Below are 27,218 nucleotides of genomic sequence, written 5' to 3'. Positions count from 1 at the left end.
AGGATACAAAGCTAACATCCATGTATTTATCAAATGTTCTGAACATCAAGGAAAAAGTAAAACAAAAGAAAACAAAACAGCAGACAAATTTTACCTGACAGTGGATATAAGACTTGGTTATGGATCTTCAGGGTGACTTACCTGGAATTAGTTCATATAGGCTTTACATATTCATTTCATGCCACATATGATTAGAAGAAGTGAGATTCTTTCCAAATCTTTGCTGTGGGTATAGTTAGGTAGCTCTCAGCATTGGTGGAGTGGTGGTGTGCTTTAACCCCAGCTGGCAATTAAGCACCAGGCAGCCACTTGCTCACTTCTCCCCTGATGGGATGGGAGAGAGAATTAAAACGATAAAAGAGAAAATGCTTGGCTTGAGGTTAAGACAGTTTAACAGGTAAAAAGCTGCACGTGCAAACAAGTAAGGAACTCATTGACTACTTTGCACTGGCAGGCAGGTGTTCAGCCATCCCAAGGAAAGCAGTGTTCCAAAAGGGTGACAGTTACATGGGAAGACAGACACCATCATGCCAAGTGTCCCCTTTTCTTCTTCCCCCAGCTGTATATACAGAGCATGACATTGTATGATGTGGAATGCCCCTTTGATCAGTTGGGGTCAGTTGTCCCAGCTGCATCGTCTCTCAGCTTCCCCAGCCTCCTCGCTGGTTGGGTGGGGTGAGAAGCAGAAAGGGCCTTCACTCCGTGCAAGCACTGCCCAGCAATAACTAAAACATCCCTGTATTATCAACACTGTTCTTAGCACAAATCTTTTACTAGCTGCCTTGAAGAAAATTAACTCTACCTCAGCCAAAACCAGCACAAGTAGAAAGCTCAAAGAACATTGCATATTTGTGAGATCCCACCAAGATGATAACACGGAGCAAAACAAAGGAGGAAAAATAATGGCATGCAATGAGAATGGCTGAATCTTTTTTATGGAGTATGTGTAAGATATGTATGGCAGTATTTATTGTAAGGGGGTAGGTAGCAACAATCCCTCCTAACATAGCCTCCTTGTCCTCTCCTAGCTGAATGTATCTCTGCAGACCACAATAGATAGGATTATGGTACCATAAACAGGCATTAAGATACAGGGTTCTTTTTCTAGTATAAAGAAGCGATGGTGAGGAACAGTAGAGTGCTTTTGAGGCTATCCAATTTTTGAATGTGTTAACGTGGAAGACTCCAATATTCCAAGAAAAACTGAAGCTTTGCTTCCAGCCTTTACAGAAACAGAGAAAATAACTGTGCAACTGTATCAGCATCTTGCTCTTACATTTTGACCAAAGACTTCACAAAGTGAAAATAAACTGTTATCATCCTAGTTTGTTACTGTCATGTGAACATAGCACAGAGATGTCAACAACAGCCTATGGAAATTCAGGTCCTTAAAACATTCCTGCAGTTGTTAAGCTCATCAATGATGTACCATTAGCCACAGGAAATGCTACCTACAAAACTTTAATAAGCCTTTTCAACAAAATACATTAGTGCTTCATTTCACATGCAGCTCGCCTTACAGATAGTTAAGTGACATTTTTTTATCAACATTGTGCATCTTGGTTAAAAGCTGAATTGGTTTGTTTGCTTGACACCAAGACTTGGAAAGATCCAGGAAAAAAATACCATGATGAGGACCTCACCAAAGAATGCATAGTATCACTTTAATGTGAACTGAAAATTGGACACAGGATATGAGTCAGATTTCTTTATATGATTGGGAAACAGTGATCTGTAAAATTACATGTGGTTTCAGTGTCTTCTGGTTTCATGGATATAGATTTTGAGGTGGGGGATCAATCTGTGATTACATTTGAAAAATTAAACAGCAGCTTTAAAAGGCTGTACTGGTGTGTAAGTGTGTATGTAAGAACTTCCTGACATGTTTAGGCAGCAAATGGCAATGAAATAGCCAGCTACTTTTTCTTCACTCTTCCTGTCAGTAACAGGTACATGCCTAAATGTGCACAAATAGCTTATCTTTATTCTAACTGGGGGGCCTTGCCTAGCTAATCTTTGCAGATGCTGCTATCGCAGAATGATCTCCAGTTTTAGGTGGATGAGAAAATTTGGGTAGAGGGTTGTTTCTATATGAACAAATGAAATAGCAACCAGTTGCTACAGAGTACATATTAGTCTATTATGCAAATTTAAGTTAAAAAATTCTTCAAATCAGGGACTTCTGTCCCCTGACTCCTTTTTTTCCCCAGAAATTGAGTAACATGTTTGAAGTCTTAGCAGCAGGAAGGCACTCGTACAAGAGCAAGTACTATTGCTGGAGTGTCTGTGCACTAGTACCCTCATGTGAAGCTTAAACATATAAGAAAAGTCCTTCAGTAAATTGTAAGAACACTTCAGAAGTGTTTAAGATTTTGTGATCAGCTGGAGTCGTTCCAGAGATACCTGTATTTTGCAGACAAGAGATGTCACAGTCCTTGACAAGACTAAACATTTTCCATTATGGGAAGCCCCAAACTTGGTGTAATCACTCAAGTTGTAAAGTAAGCCAGGAGGTCATCTAGTCCAGCCCCTTTCCCACATCATGCTCAACACTGGTCCAGGTTTCCTGGGACTTTGTCCACCTGAGTCCTGACTAATAGGTTTAAAACCTCTTTGGCATGTTAATACTCTAGACAATTACGCATTCATCTCTGTTGTATTGTGGAACTGCTCAATCACACTGTCTCTAAAAGATCTCACTGGTGGTAATCCTATTTGCTGAATCTGTGATAATACAACACAGTCATTATCTGTCATGTATCCCGATATCATATTTTGTCATGTATCCCAGTTTAGGTATCCCAATTTTGGCTTCTTTTATCAGCATGGACTACACATGCAGGTTTTTCAGTAATTCTTGTTACATTTAGCTGGAGTGTTGCGAAGTTTTTAAGAAGAGCCGCAGCACAGACTTACCAAAGGGAATGGTTAAGCTGCAGAGTCTGAGTTTGCTTTGGTATTAATTGGTGATTTTGGACAACACTAGTCCCTGCATATGCAGAGAAAGTATTTCTTCCTGTTATTCATTAGTTTAGTTCAATAACTATTTCATTCACACAGAATGAAGAGAAATCAATTCACAGAGAAGCCAACTGTGAGTTGAAAAGTGGGAAAGCTGGTTCTCCTCCTCCCCACCTACGAATAACAATGAGGTGTGGGAGAATAATATGTACTATCTCTAAAAATTTGTAGGGCATGGTGAAAAGAAACGCTAAATCTTTTTTAGATAAAACTGTTAAAAATTCTGCTTGGAGAAATTTTAGCATATTTCAGCCTGTCACCAGTCATGATAATTATCAGAAATGAAATAAAATAATGTGCCATTTTATTCACTATTTTCTAATGTAATAAAACGTAAGAAGTATAGTAAAAAATACGTGATTTTATTTCTTTAGAGGAAATGTTTGCCATTTTGTTGCTTGGTTTTGGGCCTTACAAGCCTGCTTACATTCCAGAATACAACCGCGTCCTTTTTTCTGCCTGTAGTTGACTAGCTGTGATGCATTCAGTGTGATGCTTTTGTGATGCTCACATAGCACCAATGCCTTAGGCCTTATTTCTCTACAGTTTTCTTCAGCAGGGGCTTCATCTGAAAATGGGAAGTCTTGCAGAATGTAGCAGTCTGATTACAGTGTACCTGGCCACAAAAAATTTACTTTTCTTTTTGTTTTGTCCAACTACAGTAGCATTTCCTGCATTTTTTTCAAGCTGAATTTAAAGCCTGGTTTGAATTACAAAGAAGCAAATTGATGTGGATTTGCCTGCTTTGCTCTTGGTTGCTCTTCCTGTACTATTATGTGACACTGAAGTTAACAGATGTACCTCTCTGCCTTCTTATGAAATAGCCACTGATAGGGAACATCTCAGTTGTGAATCCTATTCCTCTCTTTGATCCGAATAACTGTGTTGTAAGGAAAATCTATTTTATTAGTGATTGACAAAACATTCTTATTAAGAAGAATAAAGACATTATAAACTGTGTAGCACACTGTATTGTCTTTAGGACAGACAGAGCTGGATTTTATTAAATACAGCCAGCAGTCAGTTGGTCTCTGCTTTATGATTTTCTGTTTGCTTAAAAAGAATTACAGCTTGATATAAGTATTACTGTATACAATCAATTTATATTGCCAAGTTTTGACTTATGACAGTTCCATGTAGACTACCCTTTCTGTGTGATATTTAGAATCATAAAAACAAGAGATGGATAAGAAAGATCATCTCTGTGATCCCTTACTAGTTTTATATTTCTCCAAAAGTTGGTAAAGATCTGCTAATGCCAAAGAAGAAGTCCCTATCTGAAGCTGGCTGTCTTTGCATCTAGCAACAAAATAAATGCAAACTGTCTAGGTGCTTTAAAGTGAAGGCAAACCCAGAATGAAGTATGTGAGATCCTTTCAGATCTGTTCTCTGATTTCTTGAGTAATTGCTTAGGGAGGCAAGAGGCCCTCTAATACTCTCTCCATCTTCTGTCTGAAAACTTAGGAAGTAGGAACGGCAAAAACCAAAATAAGGGTAGGAAAATGTCCGTAGAGATGCTGTTATAATGATGTAGTAATAGTGCCATATGCAGATTGATTAATTTTCCTAAGCTAAAGACAATACAGAAGGGATATGATGGTTTACCTTCTAGTATACAAGGTTGGTAAATGCTTGATTAAAATATGACCATTTCTGCTGTCAGTTTTTTGCATTTACTTTTCAAATTGACTATGCAGTGATGTGCTGTCCTTATCGTGGCATTGACACAAATGTTTTCGCTACAGACATGAAATTCCTGAAGTTGTAATTTTATATTACTGATAGTACTGTTGTATTGAGATAATATATTTTGCTTTTAAATGAAGCATATGTTTTGACCACACCCACAGCTGGATAAACCCTGACTCTTTAAAAGAAATCTCTTCCTAGGGAAACAGAATGTGCTTTTACTTAGTGCATGTGTGCAGGTTAATGATTGAATGCCAAGCATTTTGAAATGAAAGCAGTATTTAATTTGTATTTTCCTCCAAATGATTAGCTAATACAATTTCATAGGAAAGCACGCTGTGGTATTTTAACTTGGAGTCAATGTTCATTTTCTAGGTTATTGTTTTGTTTCAGTGTTCTCCTCTCAAAAGAGGATGTTTTTGTACCCATATTAGATTTGCCATACTTGGTATAGGTTTTATTACAGTTTTTTTAATCAGTTTATTAACCAGTATTAGTGCATTTAAATGCTATTAGTTTTCTAACTCAGATATTTTGGAAGCAGATATGAGCATTGCCTTCACTGAGTGAAATAAAGTGTCGTGGTCCTTATGAAAAGAGTAACTGTGCTATAGCTGCTACTACACTACATACTCGGTTTTTTGAAATGCAGTACTAATTTTGATCATCCTGTGGATGCACATGTGCACCCTGAATACATGTCCTGGGTTTACGAATTCTTTTGATTCTCCTCCCCCTCCTGCCTGGAGGAGAGGGGAAGGAGGGGGGTGAGTGAGCGGCTGTGTGGTTCTGAGTTACCAGCTGGGCTTAAACCACAGCAATACATAAGGAGAACAATTTACAAGAGAACTACTTCCAGTAGAGTAAGTTGATACCACTCTGAGCATACATCCATGTGGATACCATGAGAGATCATTGCTGAGCAGTTAAAATGAATATCGGTTACATTTTCCAGTAAAGCATTACTCTTCCTAAATTGGCATCAGATCTATTAACTACGTACAGTTAACCAATAGAAAATTTAGCAAATATAATTTGTATGGTCCATATAGACATTTCACAGTTGTCTGGTTTTCGAAAATTTTGAAGTACATTGAAGATGTTGCTGGAGCTGTGATGGAGTGGACCTTTCAGTCTAAAGGCTAAGCACTCAGGCAGTTTGTAATTCAGTGAGACACAATACATTACCTACTTGACAGTCTTCATGGTTAAATAGTCTGACTCTTGTAATACCTAACTGTGTCTATAAATAGAAATGAAGGAGTCAAATGGTCAGGTCTTGACAACAGCATAATACAGAGCTTTGGCTATGCCTAGAGCTCACACGTGCTTCCTCCCTTCAGTGGACTGGGTAGAACAAGGTAAACTGATTGATTCAAGTGGAACCTGAAAACACCTCTGTCATGTGCCTTTCTTGAAGTTGCAGTAATACATGAAGAAATGTGATATATCTGAGCTCTGCAGTGATACCTGAAAAATATATTGGTTTTCTGCCAAGAAAAAGAATTATTTTAAAAGCAGAATGGAAGACAGCGTCCACAAAGACCTGTACTTAGAAGAGCAGCTGTCCAGCTTGCATGTTGTATGGAGAAGGATGGGACAGTGGGAGGTAGTCCTGGCTTCTGGTTCCTATTTCTTGCTCCAGATAAAGTATTTTAGCAGATAGTTTTGCCTGTGAAATCTAAGCAAAAGATTGGAACCTTGATGTAAGCCTCCAAAGACATCTGTGGGCTCTCCCCTATGCTAGCTCAACTTAACAGGTGGACGTCCTACACTTTGGCATGGCCAGTAATATAGAGCAGCATCCAGGTGGGACTCATCTCAGCTCTACATCCAGTACTAGGCCTTGCTCTCATGATAAGGGGGTGGAGGGGTCCAGATCCCTGCTCAGGCTGTGTCACATAAAATTTGTTAACAGGTTTCTGAGACGGGATTCCTGGCTGATACAACCCTAGAGGCTGAACATGACCTGGTCTCACTGTTAGTCAGAACTGAATGTCTCAGTACAGGCAGGCTGACAAAGCTGTTCATCAGCTCTGCTCTGGGACTCTGGTGTGAGAGTTCATGTTGCATGGTTACAGATAACCTGGACAGGAAAGGTCCTTGTTCTGTTGCAGTGGTGTCTGTGCCTAGAGCTGCAGTGGATTACAGCTAGATCATAAGTAAGTGGGCATGGCCCAGATACCATCAACATTTATGAACAGTATCTGTGTAGCCAGCATCTTTGTGTTGAGAGGAACAGGGCAGAATACCGAAATCAATTTATTTGTTAAGTATTTTGGGAAAAGAGTACATATTCTGTGAGTCAGAATTAGGAGTACCTTACATAAAATCTGACGGTGGTGTCAAGACACATTTATTTGAACCAGTGCCCTTATACTCTGGGCTTATGTTTTAAATCTGTATATGATTTCATTGTCCCAACTTACATGGTGGTAGGTTCTCAGTTTTCTTAAGAGACTGATCTGTCCATGTTATACACACACTGGCTCAAGTGTTAGCTAAAGAAACAGATGTATTTGGATGTTCTGCATGAGGTTAACAGTTCTCTGTTACTGTTGTCACTGTTCTGTCAGTATGGCCAGTCTCTGCCCAAGTGGTGATAGGAGTCTCCGTTGCAAATGTCCTTGTAACAGCATTTTCAGCTGGTTTGGATGAGACTTCCCCAACTGTGGTTTGGTGAATTCTTAACATCCAGCTGAACTGCAGTCCCACGTCAACACTCAGTGTGTGCACAAGCTTCTAGTTAAAATTGTCTCAACTGAATGTGCAGAAAATTAACATATCCTATGATGAACATATCCAAATAGTGTCTATCAGTTCGCATTTCATGCATGCAAAGCAGGACACGCTTGGGTTGCTCCCAGGACCGCTGGGAGCTCTCCGCATCCCCAGTCCTGGTAGCACAGTCGATTATTACTGTTAACAGGGACTGGGACTGCCTGGGGAGTTTTTCCATCGATCCCTGGGACTGCTCTGGCAGAGCTGGTACTGCCTGGGGCGGGTTCCCGTAGCTATCAGTAAATTATCTCCACAGAAACTGACTGGGGAGTTCCCGGGACTGCCCTGGGAGTTCCTGGGGTGACTCAGCATGCAGAGTATGTGCAGGGGCACAGCCCTTGTCCCCAGCTGCCTTACCAGTACAGCCACAGGGCTAGTTCAGAGTGCACGTGTGCACACCCGCCCGGTGCACGGAGGCAGTAGGGTTGGAGCACTAAGGTTTCATAGAATCACAGAACACCAGGTTGGAAGGGACCTCAGCAATCATTTGGTCCAACCGTTCTAGGCAAGCATGACCTACACTCAATATCCCATCACCCTGTCCAGCTGAATCTTAACAGTGTCCAATGTTGGGGAACTCAGCACTTCCCTGGGGAGAGTATTCCAATGGCTGAATGATCTCATTGCGATTTTGTAATTTTTTTTTTTGTCTAGTTGGAATCTTCTCAGGAATAACATGTACCCATTGCCTCTTTGTCTTTTCTGTGTACCCTTGCCTTGTCTTTTCCATGTGACACTGTGTAAAAAGGGAGTCTGTCTCCCTTTAAATGCTGGAACATGGTCTCCTGAGCCTTCTTTTCTCTAGGCCAAACAAACCTGTTTCTCTCAGCCTTTCCTCATATTCCAGGTTTCCCAGTCCTTTAATCATCTTTGTGGCCCTTCTTTGGAGCCTCTCCAGCCTGTCCACATGTTTAGCAGAGGACAGTTGATACTTGGGCATCTCCTGGTATGATCTGCCCAGCTGACCAGTAGGCTATGTCCCTTGATAGGCACAGATGCTTTTATTTTAGGAAGGGGTGGTTGGGCTGCCACATCTACAAGCTACTCTTGCAGAATGCTTTTCCTGCCATGGAGAATCCAAACCAGCATGCTCACCATCATCAGTACTGGTCACTGGTACCACTCTTTGGCAAAGGTCTCTTTTCAGGTGTCATCCGCTACTTTGTTAACTTCTACAACAGATTTTGTTCAAGCCTCTTGTCTCTTGAGAAGAAAGGACAGGTTATTATTGAACTTGTGGTGTTTACTGGTGAAATAAATATATTTACTGTTTGCCAGCCAGTGTGCAATGGCCTAATGGAAAGCATCTAAATCTGATGGGTTTGGAACCTGGTGTGATGCCACGTAGATGTCGTAAAGTGGCTTCCCATAATATGTAAGAGGATGTAAATTTAACCTTTGTTACAGTTAATCTCTTTCTTCCTTTTGCAAGTGAAATGAAAAGTAGTGAACAAAACAGAAATACAGTAAACAGAAATGTCTGAAAGATTAGTTTGGAAACTTAACAAAAGGTTAAATGTTGGTTAGAGTAAGAAAGAGTGAGAGAGGTTTGAGCTTTGTTTGCCTTCATGAGCACATAATGCAAGACAGGGCTCCATGCCATTTCTTTTTCAAGCCTCTCTCTCCAAAGACAGTCTCCAGGCAGCAGATGGTACGACTGTGCTTGGTCCACCCAGCGCTCTGTCCTACAGGGATGCTGGGAAGCCAAGTGTGTGGCACAGTGAAATTGCAGCTCATTGAACTTATACAAGGCAAAAAAAGAGATGGAAAACTAAAAATATTTATTCAATGCTAGTGTTGATCAAAATCAGTATTTGCTGTTACGAACTAAGGTGTAACTTCACTAAGTGAAGTTGTAAATGGCATAATAGACAAGCTCTCCAAAGCTACCATATTTGAGACCATGGTAACTGAAGTTGATTGGCACGAATAGATCAGCTAGTCAGAGTGACAGTATCCAACCATTAGAAAACTTAGACACAGTAAAACAAATAAGGTCTGTGGCAACTATGATCAGTATGAGCTGTATAAGAGGAAAAGCCTTTGGATTTATGCTACTAGTAGTATAGCTGCATCTGGAGGGAATGGAAAGATCTGTGCTATTTCTTTGAAAAAGCTGGGAGTGCTAGTAAGCAATAGAAATGGCTGTCATGGTTAGAGTGAGTGCAGATGTGTGTGGGAAACAACCAGATCTTATGCCTAGAGAATGTCTACAGCTCAGGGCATTTGAGTTTGTCCCTCGCTGCCTTGCTTTCCAACCTCAGACAGCTTGTTTCTCCATGCCTTGCTTTAACCAGCTACAGTCGGGATACAAATCCTTCATTTCCTTTTAGGTTTATTCATGAGGAAGACAGTGAAAGCAGGGAAGTGTTATCATCTGGGGTTGAAATACCACACACCTAGTGAATTCTCAGTCACCCTTGTATTATGTAATTTAAATGCAGTTAGCTTCTATCAGAGTTTTTCCCATGTTTTCTTTAGAGATGTAAGATAATGAGAACTTTTTTTTTTCCTTTCCCTCATGACTGCAAGTGTAACACACAGTGCCTTGCTTGAAATGTTGTGTAAAGACTAATCTTGTTTTGAGGACAGTACAACATGTTAGATCAGCTTTCATTGAACCACGTGCTTTATAATTAATGTACAAAATTATGCCCTCTCTTTTTTTTCAAGCTTGAATAGCAGCATCCTTTGCTGTGGTCTAATTACAGAACATCCTTATCTTAGTAATTACGAGAATACTTTACCTGGCCCTCATAAATTATCCTCCAGCTGCTGCCGCAGTGAGCTGAGGAAGAAAAGTTGTTTTAAGCAAAAGCTGAAGATAAGCCTGATTGGAGACTTGAGCTAATTTTCACTGTGTGGGTTTGCAGATTACTTGCTTTGTGTGTTTTTGGTAGGTTGGATAGCTGAAGAGATGGGATAAAGCTCTCACTGTTTTCTTCTCTTACCTTCCCTGGGGAGAGGGAGAATTGCCCAACTGAGACAATTACAGAATCATAGAATCAACTGAGTGAGAAAAGATCTTTAAGATCATGAAGTCCAATCTTTACCCCAGGACTGCCAAGATCACCACTAAACCATGTCACTGGGGGCCTCATCTACACAGTTTTTGAGCACTTCCGGGGACAGTGATTCCACCACTGTCATGGGCAGCCTATTCCAATGCCTGACCACTCTTTCAGTGAAATTTTTTTTCTTAATAGCCAATTAATCCTCCCCTGGTGCAGCTTGAGGCCATTACCTCTTGTCCTATCATGTTACTTGAGAGAAGAGACCAACCACCTCCTTCCTCCGTCCTTCTTTCAGGTAGTTGTAGAGAGCAATAATATCACTTAATAGCCTGTCTTGCTGGACTGGTGTGAGGAGTCATTCATTACTGCTTTCACTGTGCTTGGGAAATGGATTAAAACATTTTATTTTGCACAGCCATGGTAGGGCAGCACTGAGGCTGCTGTGTGTCTCAGAAGATTGTAGTGCCTTTCTTCTTTGAATTTCCAGCTCTGTCACCATATTGCTGAGAGACATCTGTCATGGCCTTTTCTAAATTCATGAGTTTAGAGAACAGCTATTACCTTATTCATTGAAAAGGAAAGAAACAAAAAGCAAAACCAGGCACTCTGACTTTGAAAAAATTGTATGTAGTTTTGTTTTCAAATGTGATGGCAGAATTGCTTCCCTCTAGTGGTTTTCAGACTGTATTTCTAAAAATGAAAAAGGTGCAATGCGGAAGTTTCTGAAGTTTGAAGGAAGCCTTTTTTTGGAGAAAGTTCTGTACTTAATAAAATGTAGTCTCATTTGGAGCTAATTAACTTCCAAAGTGCTAGGGACTTTTCCAACGTTGGAAACCCTATCCTAAAGCTCAGTTTAGCACAGACAGCTGCAGAACAAGTCTTAACTTCTTAGCTAGCTATCTCAAACATTGTCTAGAGAGCTGCCATTCCTGCCTGGTTGACTGCAAGGCCACTGCCCTATGGAGCATACCAATCATGGTAAAATGTGTAAAATTAGCGTTTAATCCAAATAATGACATAACCTTCTGCAGAGTGTATAATCCTAATAAGATTAAGCATCAGCAAAGAAAAACATAAAAGGTATAACCTAATAAAATCATAATCTATTCTGAATACACTATATTATACATGTTTGCTGAATGGATTATATAAATTTAATGAAATTACATTGTCTTATAAGCAGGAAGCAGAAAGTGGTAGCTTTTTTATACACAATGCAAGAGAGTAAGGAAGAAGATGGGATTATTAGAAAATGAGTTTAATCAAAGCAATTTCAAATCCAAAAGATGAAAATAGAATAATAATTTCTTAAATACTGCAACAATGAGCTTAGTGCTTCTTTGAGTGTATTAGCTGAGATCAAATTAAGGTATCCGTTCATCTATAGCTCAAAAGTATCCAGAAAATATCTGTAGCTTTTAGAGGAAGAAGGAAGACTGGATTGACATGGTGTTGGAGACACAGCTAAAAAGAACATGAAAGATTTGAGAAAATTTTACTTTCTCAGCATCTGGCCAAATTTTGGTCCATATTGCTTTATATATTCTGCGTTTGTCCACTCCATCTCTTCATTTAATACGTGGTAGTGGCTTCCACACTTTTAGCACTTCTGAGCCAGATGGCATGCACTCTGTCGTGCTGAGATCATGTTGGAAATACTATCCATGCAGCGCAGCTGAGATACGGTAGCACTTTAAAATGAATTTTTGAATTGTTGTCCACTACAGCAGTATTTTTGTTGGTATTCACCCATGTTAAAAGAACCAAATATGCCCTTTTTTTGCTTTTAAATATTACAACACTGTTGATAAGCTTTCTAAATTTCAGCTTAGCTTGCTGTAGTAAGAAATATTTGTTGTTATGGAAGTACTAAAAATATTAAGAAAACTGCATTTAAAACTATGTTAGCGCAGCCACATTGCCTTTCCAAGAACTGTGCTGCACATTTTTAAAAGCCATTACCAGACAGTCAAGAATCACGTTAAGACAGCATGTGCTGAGGCTTAACCTCTCCATTAAGTGTAAAACAGTAGGGTTTTTCCTGGGTTAAGTGGAGGAAAGATGGATAAAGAAAGGACAAGGTACAACCAGTATGGTTGTATTATTTATCGGAGGGGGTATTATTATTTCATGTGCTGAAAATTGTGAATTGTAATAGATGCTGAAAGGACTAGATGATCTCCAGAGGTCCCTTCCAACCCTAACAGTTCTGTGATTCTGTGGTATTTAAAGGAGTCCCTGAACTTAGATCATATGGTAAGGGATTAAGCATGTTTTATAAGCTGATTCATGTCATATGACTAAACCATGAAAATGAAGTTAGATTTCCTCATAAGGACTAGTCTTCATGTGCAACATCCTGGTTAGAGGAGTCTTCTCCCCACTGAAGGATGTAAAGGGAGACATGAGTCATTGTTTTGGATGAGGGCAGTGCTAGATATTTATAAGGTGGCCGTATGCACTTACAGCGCATACTGGCCATCTATGCGCTTACTGCATTTCTAATGGCTCTTCTGACAGAAATAAGTGTCATGTTTTACTAGTGGAGTTTAAGTTCTAATTTGTTTAAGTGAAAGAGATAGGAGGAATAGGCTAAATATATATTTCAAGATTGCTAACCAAAAAACACTCAAAGTAAAATAGATGTCATTTCCATTAAGTGTTCCTTTGGTTTATTCTGTTTTCATTCCTTTGTCCCTTACTTTCCTACTGTATGTTCTGTACTTCATTAGGACTGTAGTGATAGGACAAGGGGTAATGGGTTAAAACTTAAACAGGGGAAGTTTAGATTGGATATAAGGAGGAAATTCTTTCCTGTTAGGGTGGTGAGGCACTGGAATAGGTTGCCTAAGGAGGTTGTGAATGCTTCATCCCTGGTAGTGTTCAAGTCCAGGTTGGACGAGGCCTTGGGTGATATGGTTTAGAGCGAGGTGTCCCAGCCCATGGCAGGGGGGTTGGAACTTGATGATCTTAAGGTCCTTTCCAACCCTAACCATTCTATGATTCTATGATACTTGGTTTCTCAGGCTACTAGCTTTTGATGGGCAGAGGCTGTGTTCCTTTTCCGTGTTGAAGTGGCCTATGATGTTGTTAAATCCTGCTTCAGCAAACAAAAAGTAAACCAGACATGGCACTGCAGCCTGTGTGGAAGAATATGTGATACGAGGTCTGACTGCAAGCCCAACTGAACGTCTGTCAATGAATCTGCTGGCATGATACTGCTCTTTTACCTCTGGGCTTTAAAATACAAGTCTTCTCTATTCCTTGCAGAGAAGTAACAGTTCTGTGTAGCAGACTGTATTGTTTCATGGTGTTTGCACTTACAGTTAATTGTAGATTTGGTGATTAGACATGTTACACCAGCTTGTACTTCAGTACTTAATGCTTCTTGCTTCTGTTTCCTTATGTCTGTCATTTGTCTGTAGACACAAATATTTATTTGCCTTTTCTTTATCTGAAGTCAGTAGCTTCTCTGAATTCAGTGGCTTCTCTGATACAAAGATTTAGCAGTTGACTGCATGTTGTCCAGCTTGCGCTTGCTATTATAACTAAGATACAGTGAGGGGAGAAGCAACAAGAATAAAGCAGTGTACCTGTGAGTAATGCAAGAAGAATCAGTAGCTCCATGCAGTCAAGAAAAGTAACATTTAATAAATAGCTGCAGCCCATGGCTTCATTCTGTAAACACAGTGCATTTTCTATCAAAAATACCTTTTATTCTCCACTTAACCTTGGACTTGCTCTGTATATTGCAACTATAGATAACTGAGCTGTTGTTACATGATGCAGGCTGCCCACATGTGCTTGCATACAGCTTGCTACACTGCAACCCAAACCAGACATGGTCCCAAAACAGTCCAAAGTTGTGTTTACAGTGGGTAAAGAGGTAAAAATCCTACTTAAATTACCTCAGTTTTTTAAAATACAGTCATCTTTATTGCTGAAGCATAGTATGTTTCTGTGTCAAATAATAATGTCTAGAGGCTGGAGGAATGAAAGCTAAAGTCACACAAGGTGCAAGGAGTAGTAACAGATACTCTGAGGTTGTAAATCATATTCCTGTTGTTTGAAAAGGAAAATCAGACCACATTCTGTACATGGTAGACTGTAAAACCTGAAATACATGAGAAATTGCAACTCTCAGCAGTTTGATTTTGCATGCTAGGGGAGCTCAGTTTCCATCTTCCTATGGAAAGCCATGGGTTATCTTAGCCATGATTGTTGCTTTGATGAGTCAAGTTATGTCTGGCCTTCACCTGTGGGCTGGTGCCCCAGTTCCCCTGGCTGCCCTGCTTCTGGCTGGGGTGGGATGGGCCCTGGCTGCCCCCTGCTGCTTCCCAGTCCCCAGGAGTCAGACAGGACTTCCTGACACCCTACTGCGAATTAGTCTTCCTAAGAGACTCCCATGTCTCTCGCTTAAGTGCAGTCTTGCCTTTACACAGTGGAAGTTTACCTGGTGAGGTACAGGTACCTAATACATGTGTGCCTGCACACACACAGCCACGCGAAAGCACTTCATGTGCAAACATGGCATTTTGGAATGTGTAGAAGTTACTTAATTTTCCATGTTCTTTGTTATTTCTTGTTAATTTCATGAGTGTTACTTCCTTGTTTTATCCTGGCAGTGCTGTCTACTTGCCAGGCTCCTCAGATGCCTTATTTCACAGAGGGGTACTTGAAACAATCTGTGAGTGCTCTTAATCTTGAAAATGATCACTTGAGGACAGTCAGTTCTTCATTTTCAAAGGTTTATAGAGGAAAAAAATACCCCTGAATAATACTAGTGCTTGCACAGACTTTTCCAGTTCTGCCCTGAGCTTTGAGGAATACTTAAGATTAGGAGAGGAAGCTTGAAAGAGGAGTCCACAAGCAGGTGAATGTTAGATTCAGTGAATTTAGTGGGAATTTTCTGCCTTGGTAAGAACAGTGGCAGAATTTTCTTTGACTTCAGTTGTTCAGAGATTTTGTGTGCATTGTGGAGCCCCATGGCATGGGGAGAAGGGAGTCTCTGTGCCCTGAAGAAAGGTTTACAAGGAAATATATTTTCTCTCTAAGAAATTAAATGGGGAGTACAAGAGGTCATTAGCTGCTATCCTGCACCTTGTGGAAAACCTGTTCTACTGAAGCAAGTCTTTATTTTCTTGTAGGGGACAGGTATGTGCAATTAGTTTACTTTATTCTGTTTGCTCATAAGGAGCAATCTTTTCTGACATGTAATCTCAATAGATCTCATCATTTGAGAAGGTTTCTGGGCTGTTTGGATTCGTCTTCTGTTCATAGCTGTTTTCTCCTGCAGCAACTTAAGTATTTTTTCTGCTCAGAATTTTGTGTTACAAAAGTACCTGTGGATAGCCATTTTCATTACTTGCCATTACGTTATCACAGCTGATGGGTACTGTAGTATCAACTATAGTAGCAGCAGCCTCTCTAGGCTTCCATGGAGAAAAGGGGGTCAGCAGTAAGTTAGTATTTTATACCTGTTTCCAGTATTTTCTTGGTTTTGCGTACTCTATCGCTGCTATATCTGTAAGGAAGGTATGGCTGTTTTCTGTGAAATCTGTATTTGTCATCTTCTAAATCACTGTTTTCCTTCAAACCGTAGTTAGAGGCAAAATTAGAAGGCATTTCCTCTGAAGTGCTGTTATTGCTTACATTTCCAAGGGGAAAACTGTTTTAAGTTAACTGTTTAACATCTCAGGGATGTTTCACTTACAGATTAACCACCTGCAGATTTTCAAAAGAAGGTCCTTGTTTTAAAAATGTGATTCTAATCTGAGGTAACACCAGGGCACTTTGGAGAATATTGTTTAGAGGGAGTTTCTACTCCCTTGCTGTGAACTTTTCGCATCTGTTAGGCAGCATTCACCCTGAGAAGCATGGACTTCAGAAATTAATTTCATACCATAAACCACCAGTAGCTGCATGCTGCACTTTTCCTATGCCAGACCCACAAAGGACATAAATCATTATGACTCTGGCTCTTAAGTTTATGCTAGAGACTCATGCAGCTCTGGAGGTCCTCAGTCTAATCCTAAATGCTGCTGTCAGAAGAGTTTTCTTGCACTAGGAAGAAAAGGAAGTGTTAGAACTAATGTATGTACATTATTTGCATGAATAAGCTGGAGATGTTCCCCCCCTGAACACTGTATGATATTTTTTCATTGGCTCTGAATGTTCTCAATAAATGTGTAATATTCCTATATGGATTTTTATTTGTTAATCTGTTTGTAGAATACTTTACTTTATACCTACTCTCTGAAATCTTTGAGTACTTTCTTTCCCTTTAGGAGTTTTCAGCTATTGCCAATGATACCATTGTATTTTCCCTTGAAATGGTGTGTTCATAACAGGATAATCAGGAGAGAAGCTGTTAGGTTTGTGATTGATTAGTGGATGTACCATCTCAATTCCCTTAGAAAGTGGGTGTGTAATTGTTTGAATCTGTGTTTCTTTGGAGAGGGACCATTTCAGGGAATCGTAGTTAGAGCTGCAAACAATCCATTAGTCACTTGTCCAAGCCCTGACAGCGTAATACTGTTCCCTGCAGTACATTATTGAGTGTTTTATCCAATATTGGTTTGAGTGACTCAAGCCATGAGGCTTCCACCACTTCCTCTGAGAAACTATTTTATGGTCTGACAGAGCTCACTGTTAGGAAATATTTCCTGGTACTCTGCCTAAACTTTTTGACACCCAGATTGATCTCATTACTTTTAGGTATACTTTTTTTCCAGTCCTGTCTTAAATATTTTCCTTCTTTGGCATTCACATTCTTGAGTGAATAGTAGATGGTATCGTATCTCCTCTCAAGTCAAGCTAATGCATGATTAGTTTCCCTATTCCTTCTCTCCAAATAGGCCATCAGTTTGGTGGAAAACAAGGCTGAGTATGGGACCATTTTTTTCTACTAAGTGCTTATTTCAAACGCATATGACAAAGTGCATTAAGAGTTCTTATGATTATGTAGCTCTATAAAACTTCCATATAAGTTTTTCAGAAATTTTGCAGAAGATGGTAAATTTTTCAGGCAGTCATTTGAAGCACTTTTTCTAATATCCTTTTCTAGCACAATATACAGCTCTAGCACTAGTATGCCACATTTCATGGCTTCAGGGAATGTTTTATAATGTTGCTTCATCTATTTATCAAGCAAAGGATATGTAGCTACAGTCTGGAGAGGGGAGAGCAATGGCAGCAGAATTGCAAGCAGATCCAGGGGCCATTTGAATGCCTGTTGTTCACAGTTTTACAGCCAGAATTTACAAAAATTTGGGTCATGTAAGGATTGTTGAGGAAGGCAATGTGGTTTAATCCATCCAGCCATTACACATCTCTGCATTTCTTTCCAGTAGCCAACATCTGCTTGATTTTTCCTTATTTCCTGCCTGCCTTCCTTTTCTCCTGCCTCTCCCTTCCTCCCAACCAGTGTCCCCTAGCCTAAAGCGGGGTTTTCTTTACATGGCTTGTTATAGTCTAAATTGTGCAAAGGTGTGTGCACATAGTAAAATGCATTTTGCAAAATCTGGCTTCTTATGGGTGGTCTGCTGATTAGTCAGAGACTCCTAGTCAGAGCAATACTTAGATGTACAAATAAGGCTTCTAAGCTAGTAGTCCATGCTTACTCTGAGGAACAAGTAGTATATATTTTAAGCATATGTTTATGGTTTTTGATGAATCACTGTGCAGTTTGGGAGCCAAGCCCATGTTTTGTTTTTACCTGAGTTTACCTGATGTGTGTGGGTTTGTGACCTGAGCTTCCAGCTTGGGGAGTAAACAAGCTGCATGCACTTCCTCTGAACTGTACTAGAAAGGATGTGCAGGTCCGCAGGCAAGAGCATTCCTGAGCTAATGTGCTGCAATTTTACTAAGCTAATTAAGGGAGGAAAATGCAGTGATCAAACCAAGATCAAGTCAAGTTGGCACCAAATCAGTGGGTTCAGGTGATTAAACTACCATCTTAATGTAACAGGTAATCTTACAATACTGCACAAATAAGTGCAAAAAAAAGGAAAAGGTAGGTAAATGCCAACCTGCCATCACAAAAATAACTCCTGCAGCTTGCTCGTTCTGTCGTTTGCTACCTGAGATGAAGTAGTGACAGATTTGCAAAGCCCAGGGCATCACTCAGGAAGTTTCAGGCACCTTCATCACCTGATGAAGGACATAGAGTGTTTGGGGCAGGCAAGGTCTCCAGGGAAGACCTCCTGGTGGGAGGGAAAGAACTGCTCGTCTTTTTAATCTCCTTTCTTTTTACAGGGAGCATTCATCATTTTTTTCTGCCTCAGAGGCAAATGCTGTGGCTTTGGGGCTGACTTGTGTGGAGTGAAGGAGGAAGGGACCGCTGAAGTTCAGTCCCCAGCGGGTGGGTGGCACATGTCTGGAAGTCCCACCTCTGGAACTTCTGTTTATTCTCCCCATAAATCAGGAACAAGATGTATGCAGGGCTTTCAGTCTAGAAGCACAACTGTCTTTTATGTGAACAAACTCTACTCATATTTAAGGGACTGATGTTTATCCATTCCCACGTCAATTCTGTGGCAAGTACGCTTTACACCTGCCTGTGTTCAGTCTGCTCTCTGCCGAGGGACTGGTCTGTGTGCTCAAGAGTGTGTTCCCCTTCCTTGCAGGTTATCCAGGCAGTCTTCTTTGGGATATGCGTCTTGACAGACCTGTCCAGTCTTCTGACTAAAGGAAATGACAGTCAGGAACAAGAGAGGCAGCTGAAAAAGCTCATTTCTCTCCGTGACTGGATGATGGCTGTTCTAGCTTTCCCTGTTGGAGTGGTAAGTAGGGTATTAATCTGACATGTCTTTACAAACTGGGTGAGTAGTGTTATTTACTGACTGTTTTCTGGGTGAAAGGCTTTTTGACCTCTACGCAAAAGGCTGTGCAGATAGAGAAAAATGGTAGAGGTGATTTTACTACTCTCGTTTTTCACAGGTGAAAGGGAGCACTGGTATTGCTGAAATAATTTTTGGTTCATTAAAAGAAATGTACTTTGCAGTAGGAACTTGATTGTATGAGTAATTTCAAATGTAGATTGTATCAGCAGCATCTTGAATATGAATTTGACTTCTTCCGCACCATGTGTTTGTCATTGGGAATAGTGTGCTAACTGTGGCATGTTTCATATCTTAATGACCTATCAGAGTTCGGGCTGTAAGCCATTTTTTCATGGGCAAGAAGGGAAGCAAAAGTCCAGGTTGCGCCTTCTGAATCCCATGTGGCATTCAGTGCTGACAGAAGAAATGGAGTAGGAAAAAAAAAAAGAGGTTTGTCAGTCATATAAAAGATCACACAGAGGTATAGAAATTTTTACATGTCTGTTTCAAAAGGAAACTGTTCTTTGGATCAGATCCTGCTCTACTGGGACACTGCACATTGCTTTCAATAGCAAAAGGTGCTGAGTGTCTTTACGTGTCTCATACCACACTCTGAAAGCAGCTGAAAATCCAGAATTTCATGGATTTTTACATGAAAGTGTGATCTGTGTCAGTCTAGTTCTGAGTTTAGGTTACATTAGAAAAAGTGTGAACCTTTCATTAAAGTATTGCTTTTATTGTAATTCAGGATCAGCCTTCAATTCCGGAAATTGTAGCTCAAAATAAATTCACTAGAAGCAGGGTTTTTTTTTTTTCATTAAAAAAAAAAAATCCTGGGAATCTGTGAGGTCTCTGAAGTTGAACTGTTTCACAAAAGCTAATTACTTACTGTCAATTAACAGCAGTTAACACATTGATCTACCATTTATAATTTGATATATTCAGAGATGCTTCATTAAAATGCGATTTTGCCATTTACATGGGATTTCATAATATGTGAAGAAATGCAGAATGTTTTTGCACAGTTAGAAAATGCAAAGCGTATGTGAAGGTATTTCTTTCATAAAACCCCAGCTGGTGGCCTTCCCTAGCTATACTAGCTGGCCTGGCCTCTTTGGAGTTGCCACAGTTCATGTTGTGGTAACAGACTGCAGTTCTCCAGCTGTGATAGAAGAAACTGGATCAACTGATAGTTTTTAAAATACCTGTGCATAAACAGGCTTGCAGGTAAGTATTTTATGGGTCCAGAGATTTGTATGTTACATTTGTATTTTAAGGAAGATTGGGAATTAAAAATAGTTGTGATTGGCAGCAGACACTTTTCCTACTGTGTTAATAGGAGAAGTAAAGAAGAACAACGTCACGTTATTAGTCTTTATTTAAAGATTTTAAGTGCTTTTTTTAATTTAGAAATGTAAGTGTTCACATACATCAGAGCACATCCTCCTTGGCTCTTTCATGCCACTCAGGATTCAGGGATTCTCTCCTACCACTATTACAGCTTCATACTGTTGGCTCTGTGCTCCTCCATCCCTGCAGTGTTCCCAGCCTTAAAACTTTTCAAGATCTTGGAGAATTTTGGCTTCACTTTGTCTTGGCAACTCTAGGCATTTCTTTGAGGTGCTGTGTCCCTTGCTACCAGTAAGCAAGCGATCCCAGATACCCATTGCCTGCGCTAGATGTACTGTTGCAGCTTCTACAAGTTAGCAGTTCCCAAGACACATGTTACATACCTGGAGCTAGCTACTTTCCTAAGGGTTTCATACAGAAACGTTTCTGCCTTAAACAAAAAAGCCCCAGGCAAACCAAAAAGTGGCCATAGTCATTGGACAGATGCTTTCAATTTCCAAAGTTAACCTTTCAAGTGGTGGTGAGGGGGAGCAATTGATTGCTACGTATTGCTTCACTTCTGACAAAGAAAGCCTGAAAAGGTTGTTTTCACTGTTTCTTCTCCTGGCTACTGGGTGACAAACAGCACCACATTGTAACTTAACACTGGTCTCAGCTCCTTCCTGAAAGCTGATCCTCTCCAGCAGCGCCCACTTCACCACAGCTGCCACTTGCCAGAGCCTTGTCCAGTTCGTGGCCCGAAAGTAGTATGTCTAAGGCTGGCTTTATTCTCTAAAGAGCTGTTTACGTGTAAGAAAATACCCAGTGAAATTTTTGTATGCCGGAGGTGCTTGTTAGAAGGAAGTTATTAAACACCGGAGTGTCTGCAGACAAAGTTAAAGTTCCTTCATTTCCCATATTCTGTCAACAGCTTCCTTGCTCCAAAAAAAAAAAAAGAAAGAACAAAAGAAGTTCAAATGCAGACTTTCTTTCTGAGACTCACTCACCTAGCTCTCCATGGAGCTTTTCAGTGGTTCCCAGTAGCGACACAAGGGAACCTTCACACCAAAAAAGTAGACAGATGTGAATAAAATCCTTGTTGGGATTCTAATGTAATAGCAGTGGCCATGCTTAAGTGCCTGTCAGTTACCTTAACGTCTAAATTATTTTTAGTGCTCAGTGTTTTACACAGGGCATGTTTAGGGAATAATGAAAATACTAGGGGAACGTTTTAAAGCCCACTAACAGTAGTTTCTCAGGAGCAAGTCAACACAATTTTTTCTGTATTTCCTGCTTACTGAAGCCCTTGAGATGATTTGTTCTGAAAAACAGATGAGAAAAGGGGTTTCCACACCCAAGTCAAACAATGATGTGTGAAAAAAAAAAAACAGGTAACAAAATAAAGTATTTCATTTTTAGCACTTCCTAAAAAAATACTACATATAAGCCACCTGGGAAGTCTGACCACCAACCTCTTCCCACCTTCTAAAGGAGGGTAAAGAACCAGCCCAAGTGCAAACAGTCTCCTTGGGTGGCTTTGCAACAAATCACATCTTGCAAAATCTTTGCAGCAACTCACATCTCGTCAGTGTTCTGTATCTTTAGGGTGCTCAGATAAAGCCAAATTGCCAACTTTCCACACTGTTCAGGGGCATAAAGAAATAAACATGAACCTCTTTGAAGGACATATTGACTACTGTTTACCTATTGTTGCTTTTTTTAATATGACTCTTAAGAGAATGAAATTAGAAATCAATAGAACAATTTTCTGTGCAGTAAAGTGTTATTCCACGGAAAGAATGTGGGCAACACTTCCAACCCCTTGTTTTTCTTTTTGGATTATTATAAGGCCTGTAGTGCTGTTCAAATGCCTGAGAGATCAGGAATCATCCACTGAAGAAAAATGCTTGCACAGACATTTTAGAAATTCATTGCCAGTTCCCATCTATACTGGGGCTGCACTTTTCCCATTTATCAGTGTAAAGGAGTTTCACACTGGGAATAATTTACATTGCTAGAGAAATGTGAGACACTTAAAAGTCAGAGACTACACCAGCGGTTTAGACTATGCCTGCTTTTTTCTTTGTTTGACATAGATGATGAAGTTGCCAAGTTTCTGTGGTTAATTAGTGTTTTGTGTAAACTGTGTATGGTTTTAGCAATATGTTTCTTGTAATTTGTACCAAACAAGAGGAAGAAGAGATAAAACAGGCATTTCTAGTTGTTTAAGACTGTGTTTAATAGAAATGGGAAGAAGAAAGAAAATTTATATTGTTACATATTAGGAGAGGGATTGCTGCATAGAAAATCACAAACTCTGCTGCTGGTATTTTATAGCATATAGCTCTAATAGCCCTGTTGGGGTCTGAGTCTGAATGGGCTAGAATTATCTCATATTCTTTATATTATACTTTTATCTTTTTAAAAACCCATGATACAAGAGAGAGAAAGCCAGGCATGTTTTCTTATCTCCCATTTCTTTGTACTGGTACAATCAAAAGAAAAGTTGATCACCCTTGTCCTGAGTTCAGCAGTAGCAGTCAATTTTTCTCCTTCTTGGTAGCTGGTGCAGCATTGTGTTTTGACTTTTAGCCTGGGAACAGTGCTGATAACACTGACATTTTTAGTTGTTGCTAAGTAATGTTTACCCTGACCAAGGACTTTGTGAGTCTCATGCTCTGCCAGGGAGGAGGGGAAGCTGGGAGGAAGCAGAGACAGGACACCTGACCCAAGCTAGCCAAAGAGGTATTCCATACCACAGCACGTCATGCCTGGGAGGTGACTGGGAGTTACCCGGAAGGACACGAGGTCTTCTGAGTCGGACTCGTTTTTTGGCGGGTGGTATCATATTCTCTTCCCTTGTTATTTTCTCTTATCATTGCTGTCAGTAGTGGTGGTGATTTGTGTTGTACATTGGTTGCTGGACTGTTCTTGTCTCAACCCATGGGAGTTGCATTCTTTCGATTCTTCGCCACATCCGTCCGGGAGCGGGGAAAGGGGGGGGGGGGAAGGAAAGAAAGAGGGAGGAAAAGGTGGGGGAGTGAGTGAACAAGCTGTCTGGCTGGGTTTAAACCACGACAGTTCTTTTTGGCGCCCAACGTGGGGCACGAAGGGTTGAGATACCGACAGATCTGTCTGGATTAATAGTCACTCGTCACAGTGCTGATTTATTGGCTCTCAAATTTGTTCCTCTTGATCTCACAGTTTCCGTATATCATGCCTTACTTAGAGCCAGTATTTGCTGTGTTAGTGTTTTTCAAGTGTGGGACTTGGGCTAAAGTTCTTGTCTCATTGTACTTTATGGTAATGACTTGTAATACAATAGAATCATTGATCATGAAACTGATCTGGCTTACATTCCCAGTGTGGTCACCACCTTTATACTTTGGGAGGTTTTGCCCAACGTGCGAGCTCAAAGCCATGACCCTGAGATTAAGAGTCTCAGCATGAAGAACGCCATGTTCCCAGCAGCAGGACCATCCAGGGTCCCCACAGGGCCTGTCTCTATCCCTCACCACCACTGAGCTCCCAGTGCGGAGGAGTGAGTGAGCTCCTGGGGGGGGGGAGTGAGTGAATGAGCTGTCTGGCTGGGTTTAAACCACGACACCCCTCTTCTGCAGATCATCAATAATGCTGTTGGAGGATCTCATTCCAAAGAAAATAGGCATAGGCATTTGCTGCAATCTCCTACATTCCTCATTATTCGACCAGACTACAAAATACTTTTATAGAATTGTAGAATCATAGAACAGTTTGGGTTGGAAGCGACCTTAAAGATCATCCAGTGTCCCCTGCCACAGGCAGGAACACCTTCCACTAGACGAGATTGCTCCAAGCCCCATCCAGCCTGGCCTTGAACACTGCCAGGGATGGAGCAGCCACAACTTCTCTGGGCAAACCGTGCCAGGGCCTCACCAACCTCAGAGAAGATTTTTTTCCTAATGTCCAATCTGAATCTCCCCTCTGGCAGTTTAAAAGCATATTTTCAAGTTCACTTTGTTCTGCTCAGGCAAGGCCTCCAAATAGGTGTACCTTCTTCTTTATAATTACTAATGGATAGTAATGATCAGCCTTCCGGTATCTGAAGGGGGCCTACAAGGATGCTGGAGAGGGACTCTTCATTAGGGACTGTAGTGGTAGGACAAGGGGTGACAGGCTCAAACTTAAACAGGGGAAGTTTAGATTAGATATAAGGAAGAAATTCTTTACTGTGAGGGTGGTGAGGCACTGGAATGGGTTGGCAGGGAAGTTGTGAATGCTTCATCCCTGGCGGTGTTCAAGGCCAGGTTGGACAGAGCCTTGGGTGACATGGTTTAGTGTGAGGTGTCCCTGCCCATGGCAGAGGGGTTGGAACTTGATGATCTTAAGGTCCTTTCCAACCCTAACTATTCTATGATTCTACAATATCTCGCTCGAAAAGTGCTCCTGGACCATATCAGGGTATATGGAAGGCACTGTATAGAAAATTTCCAGAGCTATACAGAGAAAAGCCAATATCAGGAAGAGAGAGGAAAGGGGTTATTTCCATAACTGATTCAATGATGTCAAAATCACTGTTCTAGATTTTGCACACATCTGTGGTGCTGTGGTGGCTGTTGAGCAGTGGTGCAATTGCCTCCTGAGTTCTGTTCTCCAAGGGGAGTTGCCCTGATTTTCAGTTCTTACCCTTTGTGATTTCCTTCATTGGCCCTATTCAAATTCATTTGGTGTGATGCAATGCTAGCATTAGATCCCACCTAAAGCCAGAACCGTGCCAGTTGTGCCTACTGTGGTCTGCCTTTAATAACAGTTTGCTTCTATATGTAATGCCTTCAACCCTCAAAGATGCTCACAAACAATATATTTATACTTGCGGTTAACCTTAAATGTCTTGGGAGCTAGCCAGAAAGCCTACCTTTAACTGTACATAGAAGTAATTTTGTCAAGGTCAGTGGGTTGTTTGGGGTTTTTTCCCTTTGTCATGAGGCCATCCAGGAAATAAGTGAACTGAACTGTGCAGCTCAGCCAAAACCAAAAACACATAATGCAGGAAAATAAAGTTCCACTGGGTTCATTCTTCATTTGCGTAACATTTCTTGGTTGGGCTTATGTGAAACAGCAAAGTATGCATTCTTTTCACTGGCCTTCCTCAGTTTCTCTTTGCTTCCATTTGTGGTGTTTCAATAAAGTCACTTGTTTTCCCTTTCAAATCACCAACCATTTTCCACCTTGTCCTTTAAATTTTTTCCCTTTGCAACACCATATGCTTTTCTCATATCCTCTGAAGCTTCAGAGACAGAGGACAAAACTTCAAGGAATATCTCCTTTACTGGGAAAACAAGGGAGTTTTCAGCCTTATTTTTTTCCCTACTGCTATATAGTTGTTTAGCTATACTTTAGAGGCCTGTGACGAGTGGGTTGCTCTGTATTTACAAGCAGTTTCCAAGTTCTGCTTGCAAATTTGAGGTTCCCTTTGGTCTGCAATGACCATAGATAGGATAAGTAGCAAGTGAGGGACATGTCTGTTCTTTCATATGTTGCTTAACCTTATCCTTAACTAAGTAATCACTGTCTTTGGAAAGCTGGAACTCTTAGGAGGCTCCTGTGAAATCAATTGCAGGTGCCTATTTAATTCCTTGAATTCCAGGTATCAAGTTTGTCTAAGGAGGAAGGGTGACGTTTGTGCCATTTTGCCTTGGGAACAAATGAAAATAAAAGTGGCTCTCAGAGAAATATGTCTGCTGCATATGAACAGCCTATTCAGCCTGGTATGTGATGGTAGTACCATGACTGTCTCCACAATAGTGATGAATTATGCCACAAGGAAGGCAGCATGAGCATAAGAGCTGAAATTCTGACTAAGCCTTACAGAGGCAGTGTAAAGAAGCAGCTCAGTTGTATCATGGTCTTGTACTTCATGACCATGTATAGTCTTGGCAAAGCCCAGCCCAAATGCAAGTCTACCTGTACCAAATGTAAGCATAGCAGAGGTGATTTAAAAGTACCAGAACAACAGTTGCTCATTAATCAATCTAAACAAATTTGGAAGCAGCCAAGGTAGCTAAGCAGCAAGTCCTTGTAATAGTTCCTTTTTATCTAGATAGCTCATTTTCATAGTTTGTTTTAGTTCATAGTGCAATAGTTAATCTTTCTAGTTCATTTTATGTAAATGAACTAATTGAAAGGGAAGTTAAGGTAAACCATTCAGACATGTGAAGGAATCTTCCCCAGGGTGTTGCGTCAGTCTCATGTCGGCTGTCCTCTGGGATAGGTTAGTTCTGTAACACCTTGGGTTTTGCGCACTTCCTTTACCTTATGTCTGCCTTGTGATAGTGCTTTGCTAAGCAGCATTTGCCGTCTGTAGCTCCAGATGGTTGCAACCAGCTAGGCTGATCCTGTTCCATCCATTGGCTGACTTTGGTTAAGGGACAGATGGCACATCTCCTCTTTTCTTATCTTTACCTTCTTGGCGAAGTCTATTGTTTTATTCTGCTTCACACAAAAATCAAAGATCAAAACATGCCAGGTCTGTTGTATTCAGTGTGATAAGGTTCAACCTAATCCTGGGTGATTTTTCTTGCTG

General features: G+C 40.6%; 2 protein-coding genes across 2 annotated transcripts in view; one reads left to right on the top strand and one right to left on the bottom strand.

Moving 5' to 3' along the window:
• The window catches only part of FUCA2 (alpha-L-fucosidase 2), a 232,875-nt gene that overhangs the window by 51,139 nt on the left and 154,518 nt on the right, over nucleotides 1-27,218 (bottom strand). The window lies entirely within an intron of this gene.
• Nucleotides 1-27,218, top strand: part of AIG1 (androgen induced 1) — a 126,486-nt gene that overhangs the window by 18,698 nt on the left and 80,570 nt on the right. Inside the window, exon 2 of the mRNA XM_061378329.1 lies at nucleotides 19,133-19,288. Within this exon, the coding sequence (XP_061234313.1) occupies nucleotides 19,133-19,288 (156 nt within the window). The remainder of the gene's footprint in view (nucleotides 1-19,132; nucleotides 19,289-27,218) is intronic.

This window comes from Neopsephotus bourkii, unplaced genomic scaffold (assembly GCF_033783945.1).
Source record: "Neopsephotus bourkii isolate Nb327-2 ecotype Australia unplaced genomic scaffold, CSIRO-AGI_Nbou_v1 NB_1765, whole genome shotgun sequence".
NCBI classification, from domain to species: Eukaryota; Metazoa; Chordata; class Aves; order Psittaciformes; family Psittacidae; genus Neopsephotus; species Neopsephotus bourkii.
This window is presented reverse-complemented; position numbering and strand designations above follow the sequence as displayed.